The 10464-nt window shown below is 31.1% G+C and overlaps 1 protein-coding gene across 1 annotated transcript; it reads left to right on the plus strand.

Annotated features, from left to right (window-relative positions):
- Positions 1-7842: 7842 nt before the first annotated feature.
- LOC107648229 (uncharacterized) lies at positions 7843-10089 on the plus strand. The gene is made up of 9 exons (XM_088490396.1): positions 7843-7919; positions 8007-8072; positions 8151-8219; positions 8295-8369; positions 8473-8526; positions 8760-8846; positions 9074-9139; positions 9591-9620; positions 9705-10089. Exons 1-9 carry the CDS (start codon positions 7843-7845, stop codon positions 10087-10089), a joined length of 909 nt encoding a protein of 302 aa, XP_088346522.1.
- The last annotated feature ends 375 nt before the right edge of the window (positions 10090-10464 follow it).

Genomic DNA, 10464 nt, shown 5'->3' on the forward strand with positions numbered 1-10464 from the left:
TCAATAACGAGATAACTGATGATAGAGGAGAATGAGAAAAAGGAAGGAGGAGGAGAAATTACAATAAAAAAATAAAGAGAAAGAAGAGGAGGAGGAGGAGGAGGTGTTGGTGAGAGAGTAAAATAAGAAAAAATTTGAGAAGGTAAAATAAAATGAAAAAGATGAATAAAAAAAAGATGAAGAAGAAGATGGTGATGATGATGAAAAAAAAAAAGAAGCAACAGCAAAAGATGAGAAGGAGGAAGAGAAAGAATTTTAAATTATGCAGAACTACTTATCAGCACACATACACCGAAAATTCTTAAACAATATACCAAAATATCTTCGTGTTACACCCAAATTTGCTGCAAATACAGAAAAATATTTCCTCTAATATTGCATTTTTTCTTCTTTTTTTTTCCTTCTTTCTTTCTTTCTTTTAGTTAACGAATGTAAGTTTATCATCTTTCAAGTAATTTTGTACCATTATGTATTTCTTCTTCTTTGTTTGATTTTTTTTTTAATTCTTGTTAAAATAGTAAAACAAGAAGAAATTTGAAAAGATAAAATAAAGAAGAAAAAAAAGACGAATAAGAAAAAAATAAGATGATGATGAAAAAGAAGAAGAAGAAGAAGGAGCAGAAGATGGGGAGGACGGAGAAGAAGAATTTTGAATTATGTAGAATTTATCAGCACACATACACCGAAAGTTCTTAAACAATACACCCAAATATCTTCGTGTTACACTCAAATTTACTGCAAATACATAAAAATATTTTCTTTAATGCAAAATTTTTACATTACATTCAATTCAAATCATCAACGATGACACATTATTCACCTACAGAATCATAAACTACTAACAAAAAATTAACTAAAATCGAACCACATCTCAGCTATTTGATTGGATTCAAAATAATAATCAATTTTATTTTGGTTCAATTGATAATCTGAACTTGAATTATTCATTATTTTCAACAACGAGGAGGAGGAAGAGGAGGAGGAGGAAGAGGAGGAGGAGGAGGAGGAGGAGGAACATGGACGGATTTATTCATTGGGGAGTGGGGGCAACTGCCCAGTGAAATTTTAAAAATTTTTAAGTAATTCTTTGTGAAATGCTTAATTGCTCCCACTATAAAATTAATTTTGACCCCACCCCAATCAAATCTCTAACCCTTCTTTTTCTCCCCAATTTTCTTCATTGCTCCGGCCTCCACAGTTTTCCTTCCTGTCTCTAGAGACCAGAGTGATTGTTGGCTTGCTGTCGCGTGCCGCCAATCTGCGTCTCAGCCAGTGTCACGGCTTTCTTCCCGCTGACGTCTTTGCTCTCCTTTCTCCAGAGTCACTGCCGCGTCTCCGCTATTGTCACTGGCTCACTGGCTCTGTCAATTTTCCCTTGCATCGCCGCAATTTTCCCGCCGTCCCGCGTGGCTCCATCGGTTTCTCCTTATATCGCCGCCGCACCACGTCTGGTGGAGTGGTGGTTCTGCCTTCTTCTTCAACGATCTGTTCTTCCTTCTTCTTCTGCGAACACAGTTTGCGATCCTCTTCTCTTTTCGGTCTTCAGCAGAGAACGTCTTCGCTTGCTGCCACTAAACGCCACAGTGCTACGGGGTTCTGCCTTCTAGAGTTTAGCTATTCAGATTCAGTCTTGGATTATTCTTGGTACATTCATGAATCATGATTCACCGAAACTGATATCTGCTTGCGTCATTACTTATTCACTTATTTGTTTTATTGTTGTTTGATAATTGATACAGTTGGTTTGTTAATTGTGATTGAATTTGTTCTAATGATGTAATTACAAATTTAGCTTCATTAATTTGTTTGTTAATTGTTTTTAGTTGATTTATACTCTTCTTTGATTTTATAGCAGTTTTTGTGGAAAAAAAAATTATTTTTTTTTCGATGAGTTTGGCTAATTCCGATGAGTTTTATCCAGTTAGCTCAATTCTATCCATTAGAATTTTTTTCCACTCAATTTTTGGCACTTGACAGTCAACTTGAGAACTTCATGCTAGATGTGTGTTCTGATGTTCAATTCTAGGACTTAAATAGAATTGGTGCTCTTTCTCAGAAATTGGTTGAGACTCGAAAAAATATTGTTTATCCATTGGTGTTTCTTCTTTTGAAGTTAGCTTTAGTTTTGTCCGTAACAACTGCATCAGTTGAAAGAACTTTTTCTGCTATGAACATCATAAAGAGTCGACTTTGTAACCATATGGGAGATGAATTTTTAAATGATTATTTAGTGACATACATAGAAAGAGAAACATTTGATTGTATTGACAATGAAAAGATTATTCAATTTTTTCAAAATATAAAATCCAAAAGAATAGAATTCTAAATTATTTGTTATTATTTTGAATTATTATTTTATTATTTTAATTTTTTCATTAAATAATTGAAGAATAATCATATTTTATAACATCATAGTATAATTATAAAAATTATTATTATATTATATATTTTGTCCCACCAAAAGAATTTTCTGAATCCGTCACTGAGGAAGAATGTGCAGTAACGGCACGAAGAAAAATGTGCGCGTGTTGATCGAAAAATCTATTAAATTAGGAGGTGCGTAAAATCGACGTGCTAAAAAAAGCGCGTCTTATATAAAATAGAATATATGAACTTGTATAACTTGTATGGATAAAACACTTATACGTGAAAAATAATTATTATTATTATATATATTTTTCTTAAAACAACATTTACATTTATTAGAGTACAATAGGGTCTATCTTACAATAAAAATTGAGAATTCCATCTATGAAACCGTTATTTTAAAGAGAACCACACATAGGATATGACCAGAAAGTGTGAGAAATTTCTCTACACTAACATAATTTCTTCCACCAAAATGTCTTTAAGGTAGTATTTGTTTTTAAAAATTAGAATTATTAAAACAATAAGACTAAAATTTTAATCTCTTTAATACTTTTAAAAGATAAAAACATAAGACTGAAATGTTAATAATATTTTTTTAATAATTAAAAATATTTTAATAAATATTTTCACTTCATATTTATATTTATATTTATTTTAAATAAAATAAAATACTAAAACATAACTCAATTTTATATATTTTATATTAAATATAATATAAAAACTTAATTTAATATCAATTTCTGTCTACCAATTTTAATATCTCTTTAAAACGCAACCTAAAGGATCCCACTATATATCACTATGAATGTTGACCTATTCATATTCAAGCTAATATAGTTCCAAGTTTATAGACACATAGATAAGTGATAGTATGAAACCGAAAGTTACAATACTTTTATGGGTATAGATATAGAAGAAAGAAAATATAGTAAACTAGCTAGATTCCTTATGTCATCTTTTATCAAGTTTATTTCTTATCAGCAATAATAAGACCAATGCTTTTGTGGCATTTCAAATTAAAAAAAAAAAAAAGTATTTGGGTACAATACTACAATACAAATCACTCCAGATCAATCTAAATTTATCATATTTTTATTATTGTCTTTCTAATACTACTCTTCAAATATTCTACATATGATATCATTATTATGTGCAACTAGCCAATACGAACTACACTAGAAACTATATATATATTTTTTATTTTGTTTTAGAACATAAATAAATTAATAAATAATATATACGAATGATTTTTTAGAAAAAAAAAAGTTATATTTATTAAAAGAGTAATTACCCAAATCAGTTCTCAAAGAATTTTAGAATCGGACATTTTAGTCCCCAAAGAAAATTAATACACAGATCAGTCCCCAAGGTTTTACTCCGGCAGACAAATCAATCCCCAGTTCATTTTCCGACAGAGTAATTACCCAAATCAGTCCCCAAAGATTTTAAAAACAGACATTTTACTCCCCAAGAAAAACTAATGTACAAATCAATCCCCAATGTTTCTCTCTGTTAGACATAATATAGTCCCCCGTCCAAAAATAAAATAAAATAAAATAATTATTATTTTTAATTGCACAATAATATTGTACTATATTTTTTGTATTTTTTAGACAAAAATAATGATAAATTTATTCATTAAATTCTTATATATATATATATATAGTCACTCAATAATAATAATAATAATAATAATAATAAAATTATTAGATATTATTTTACAAGAAATTCAAAGTTAAAATCATTTGATATTTTTGTATTTAATATAATCAAAAGATGTCCTATGTAAAAAAAAATTATATATGTTTATATTAAAAAATATGTATTAAAACAAAATATTTTAATTTGAATTTATATTAAATACATATTTTTTTAATACAAACATATTTTTTAAAATAGTACATCTTTTGATTATATTAAATACAAAAATATCAAATGGTTTTAACCTTAAATTTCTTATAAAATAATCTCTAATAATTTTGTTATTATTATTATTATTATTATTATTATTATTATTATTATTATTATTATTATTGAGTGACTATATATATATATATATATATATATATATATATATATATATATATATATATATAAAAGAATCTAATGAATAAATTTATCATTATTTTTATCTAGAAAATACAAAAAATCATGGTATAATATTATTATGTAATTAATAATAATAATAATAAATAAAATTATTAGAGATTATTTTACAAAAAAATCAAGGTTAAAATCATTTGATATTTTTGTATTTAATATAATCAGAAGATGTACTATTTTAAAAAATATGTTTGTATTAAAAAAATATGTATTTAATATAAATTCAAATTAAAATATTTTGTTTTAATACATATTTTTTAATATAAACATATATAATTTTTTTTACATAGGACATCTTTTGATTATATTAAATACAAAAATATCAAATGATTTTAACTTTGAATTTCTTATAAAATAATCTCTAATAATTTTATTATTATTATTAATATTAATATTAATATTAATATTAATATTATTATTATTATTATTATTATTATTATTATTATTATTATTGAGTGACTATATATATATATATATATATATATATATAAAAGAATCTAATGAATAAATTTATCATTATTTTTGTCTAAAAAATACAAAAAATATAGTACAATATTATTGTGCAATTAATAATAATTATTTTATTTTTGGACGGGGGTCTATTATGTCTAATAGAGAGAAAAGTTGGGGATTGATTTGTACATTAGTTTTTCTTGGGGACTAAAATGTCCATTTTTAAAATCTTTGGGGACTGATCTGGGTAATTACTCTGCCGGAAAATGAATTGGGGACTGATTTGTCTGCCGGAGTAAAACCTTGGGGACTGATCCGTGTATTAATTTTCCTTGGGGATTAAAATGTCCGATTCTAAAATTCTCGGGGACTGATTTGGGTAATTACTCTTATTAAAATGAATCTTTTAGTAACTTATTTAAAGTTTGAACTTTAAGGTTGTTTTTGGAATATAATAAGCAATAATAAACTGAAAATTTCATATATAATTATTTTTATATAAAATTAATAAATAAAAATTATTAGATAAATTAATATATTTTATTAAATTATTATCTAATAATTTTTAACTATCAACTTTACATAACAACAAAATTTTCATCTAACAAAATAACAATAAATAAAACTATTAACAAATTTCTCCAACTGAACCATGTGACATAATGGGTATGAAGGATCTCAAAATTCTTTTATATACCATTTTAAGATCGAATAAATGGAAGTTTCTTAGAAAGAAAGTGCTAGACTCTTCTTTACCAGATTTTTTTTGGAAATATGTTACTTAGATTATTTTTTACGGGCCTGCTACACATACAAGCTTACAAGTTGGCCCAGCCCAAATACAACTCACGCACATGAAGAGGGATTACATGGAGCATCACATTCACGTGCTCAACACTCAAACGGTTACGTATCCTACGAGTAATGGCAGACTCTTCCACTTCTTCCACTTCTCAAAGCGATTCGAAAACAAGGCAATGCTTCCATTTTCGAGCGAAAATCGAAGTTCAAAATATACAAGTCATCGCTAACCTTCGAAACCTCCATCAAACTCTCCATCAAGAATCTGAAGAGAAAACAAAGCAACAATACTCAAGGTAAGTTCATTATGAACTAGGTTTTACTTTTCTTCTACGTCGTTGTTCTAGGGTTTACTGTTATTCTTGCTTCTTTGTTACACTATTCTTCTACGTTGTTGTTCTAAGTTCTCCTGTTATTCTTGTTGTTCTAGATCTTCTGGTAACTGATTTTTGGGGGTATATTCCGTAGATTGGGGGTGTATACTGCTTGACATTGTAATGTTGCTTGATATTGAAGCATGTTTGAGTGATATCTGACTGATATATATATGGATGTATCTGAATCATATCTATGGGTGTATCTCACTGTTATCAATGGGTGTATCTTACTATTATTAATGGGTGTATCTGACTCATATATATGGGTATATCTTACTGTTATCAATGGGTGTATCTTACTGTTATTAATGGGTGTATCTGACTCATATATATGGGTGTATCTTACTGATATCTTTGGGTGTATTTTTCGTTTCAGAGAAAATGGCAGCAAGAAACCAAACAAAAGACCTTAAGTGTGCCACACATCTCCTAAGTGATAAATTCAAAAACATGAGTGAGGAGAAGAAGGCGATTGTGAGGGATCTCGGATTCGGTGGGTTGATGCACATCCCACCACTAAGGGTGGATCACCAACTGTTAAGGGAGCTGGCAAACAACTTCAAACTTGGGGAGAACAGACTGAAAACAGGATATGGTTCTTTCAAAATAACACCAAAAATAATAGATGATGCGCTTGGCATCAATGCAACAGGTAACTAGCTTAAAATTATAGGTGTATATTAAGTTGATGCTTGGGTGTATTTAAGTTGATGCTTGGGTGTATTTGAACCGACTTGGATACTTTGTTGTTTTTCTTTTTGTAGGAGATCTATTTTCTGAGAAAGTTGAGTATAAGAAACTTTCTGATGATGACAAAATAATTTTTAGAAGATTCCAGGGTAAGACCCTCAAAAGTCTTACCGATGAAATGATGGAAATTGGCGTTGGCAACGAAGAGGAACGCCTGATGTTCAAGAGGATATTCATCCTCTATATACAGATGGCATTCCTTTTGCCAACGACGATAAACAAAATATCGCCTATGCACTTGGCCCCAATTTTTAAGATGGACGGCATATCGGAGAGAAACGGGGGGGGGCATGTTTTGACCTTCATGGTCAAGGGCATCACAGACTATAAGGAGAAAAAGAAGAAGGCAATTGATGGCTGCCTCTTCGCCCTGATGATAATTTACTTTCATCTTTCAAAAAACAAAGGCAAGAAGAGGGCTGAAAGACCACCAAAGCCCTGGATTGCCAACTGGACTAAGGAGCAGTTGGTGGAAAGAATGACTGCAGAAAGAGAGGAAATTTTGGTAAGTAAACATAATATGTTGGTTGTATTTTATTTACCTGAATGCTGCTAGCTAAAATATCTAATGTTTCAGGGGATTGTGAAGATGGCGGAGACAAGAGAAAAAATGAAAAAAAAAAAAGAAAAAAACAAGAAATAAAAAAAACAAAAAAAAGGAAGGCGAGTTCAACATCATCTTCGGAGACAGAAACAACTACTGACAGTGACACTTCTACCTCTGAGTCTGAGACTCAAGAAGACTCAGAGGATTTAGGAAGAAAACACCCCAACAAAAAGGGAAAAAAGTAAGTACCATACTTGGGTGTAATTTCTTTTTCGAGTTGGGTGTATTTTGTTGATCACGTTGGGTGTATGTAGTTTATTAAGCTGGGTGTGTTTCGTTTGCTGCGTTGGGTATATATTGTATATTCAGTTGGTTGAATCTTGTGCATTCATTTGGTTATATTTTTAGTATGTTCTAAATAATGATTGTTTGCCTTCCAGAATGGACTCCAGAAAAAGAAAGAAGAGTCAAGAGGAGTCCGATTCTGATTCAGAATCTGAATCTGAATCAAGTGATGAGTAATGTCCTGAAATTATTACTCCTTTCTTTTGGCTTCATTATAAAGATTTCGTGTATTAACTGAAGTGTCTCTTATTAACTTATAGGAGCGAAGAATCATCACCGGTGGAGAAGGAAAATAAAAAGAAAAAGACAAAAACAACACCAAAAAAGTAAACACTTCTTTGGATAATATTCTGTGATAAAATTAATTTTTTATTTCTGATTGGTACTCTTTTTTTTCCACCCAGAACACAACCAAAAAAGAAGAAAGTTGTTGTGGAGGATTCACCTTCTGAAGAAGATCAATACTTTGATGGGTACAGTACCTCGTAAGCTATATTACCGTCTATCATCGTAATTATTTTTGTTAACATCTTCTTTTATGAATGTAGTGAGAGATATGAAATATCAAGTGACGAACTAGATGAATGGCTAAGGGAAAACGTTGATAAATCTGCTGCAGAGGGGTATGTCATGCTGGGGTGTCTATTTCAGATTTTGGTGTGTTTTGCTGGGGTGTCTATTTCAGAGGGAAAACGTAAGCTATAATAATTGTTTCTTGTTTCGCAGGGAGAACCAAGCTGACCTGCGATCGACAGAAGGTCGCTATGTGTCCTCTGAAACGTAAGAAGCTTTATTTAATAAAATCTTGTTATCATGATTTGGGTGTATTTTGTGGAACCATTTGGGTGTATTGTGTTGATCAAGTTGGGTGTATGTTGTTTATTAAGTTGGGATATTTCGTTTGTTGTGTTGGGTGTATATTGTCCATTCGATTGGTTGTATCTTGTGCATTCATTTGAGTGTATTTTATACATGTATCTTATTTTGTCTGAATAACATGAAATCTGTTTTAGAATACCGGCTGTGAACTTGGGAAGTGATGATCCTTTCTCTCAAGGACGCACAGAACAGAGTAGTGTAAACCAGCCGTCAGAGAGCATGTAATTTCCCTTTCAAATAACCGTTACTTTTGTTCTTCTATTACCTTCTACTTCTAATTCTGTATATATTTTTTTAGAAAAAAAAGCCCTTTATTATTTTATTCAAGAAAAAAAAAGGCAGGAAAAAAAAGCAAAAACTGCAAGTATGTAAGTTCTCAAAAAACAAAGCCTGTCTTCTTTTTGAATTGTTCGGGTGTATTTTTTGACTTTCTTTGGGTGTATTTTAGGTTGAGTCCGACTGATTCGAATATGATGGTTGTGAGGGAACAGACACCGTCGGAAGCGCTTGCAATGTGAGTTTTCCAATAATATTTCAACCTTATAAACTTATTATTTTCAAAGGCGTTGTTAACCTTTCATTTTTCTTCTTGTTTAGAGTCCCAATTCAGGTTTTTGTGCCGGCATCCCAAACAACCACTGAGACAGATTTTGAACCAACCCCTATGCTACAGATTGAAGGGACTACAGAAACGTAAGAAATAGTATTGGGTGTATATTTGTTTAGAGTTTGGGTGTATATTTGCTAACAGTTTGGGTGTATATTGTTCCTGATTATTTTTTTTACGCCATGAGTAATTTTTTGTAACTGTGCAGCACTCCTGAACCCCCCAAACAACTTCAAGAGACCACACCCACGCTTCCCCCAGCTCCAACTAAAATGTAAGTTCATCAGACTAAAATCAATCTTTGCTTATCATCCGTATATTCTTATTCTTATTCTTATTCTTATACATGATGATGCAGTCATCCAGCCGCAGAAGACGATGCTGCCCTGTTGATGATGGCACGGACAGCATCCTATGTTCCTAAAACAGATCCAGGGGTGCCATCATTCAGCTTTGGATTGACTGATTCAAGCCAGGAGGGAGCGTCAACGCAGGAGACAGAAAGGGCAAAATCTCCAAAAGCTACAAATTTGATAGAACAATTAGACGATTTGGTCCAAAAAATAGCAAGCAGTGCGGCGAAGGGAAAAAACAAAAGTCCACAAATTCAAAGGGAGACTGGGGGGAAAAGTTCTGCGAAGTTTGAAACTCCTGGGGGAATAAATCAGATTACGGATGATATGAAACAAAAGTGCTACATCTGGGGGACGCGACTGAAGGAAGACGCAGATGGCAATACTAACGAGTATGAGCACATGTGCACTCTAATTGCCCAAGATGAATACATTTTGATTAGAATGCACCTTGCATCCCTCCAGGCAAAAAGTGATATAGAATCTGGGGTAATATTAGAATAACATTAATGTTTTTACACCAAAGTCAACTGCAATATTTATTAATGTAAAATTGATTTCGGCATATATTTCTAGATTGTATCTGCCATCTGCCTCATCCTCAACCAGAAAAATGAAAAGAGGTTTCAAGAACAAATATACTGTCTCCCCCCCGGATATTGTGATAAGTGTTACTTCTACGAACTTTGGGTGTATTTTCTGTATTGATTTGGGTGTATTTTTTACGTTCAATTGGGTGTAAGTTGTGTAGTCATTTGGGTGTATTTAAAGTATTCATTTGGGTGTATTTTCAGTATTTTATTTCTTGTTTCGCAATTCTTGCAGAACATGGCACTTTCGGATCACCCAAACGGGAAATTCATATCACCGAAAACGAAT

The sequence above is a fragment of the Arachis ipaensis genome, chromosome B6 (assembly GCF_059453495.1).
Source record: "Arachis ipaensis isolate K30076 ecotype BB chromosome B6, ASM5945349v1, whole genome shotgun sequence".
Lineage (NCBI taxonomy): Eukaryota > Viridiplantae > Streptophyta > Magnoliopsida > Fabales > Fabaceae > Arachis > Arachis ipaensis.

Bases quoted from the DNA above. Each gene is read 5' to 3' on its own strand.
- LOC107648229 (XM_088490396.1), top strand. From the start codon at position 7,843: ATGGACTCCAGAAAAAGAAAGAAGAGTCAAGAGGAGTCCGATTCTGAT. The intron at 7,920-8,006 runs GTAATGTCCTGA...ATTAACTTATAG, and splicing joins GAATCTGAATCAAGTGATGA to GAGCGAAGAATCATCACCGG. The intron at 8,527-8,759 runs GTAAGAAGCTTT...AATCTGTTTTAG, and splicing joins CGCTATGTGTCCTCTGAAAC to AATACCGGCTGTGAACTTGG.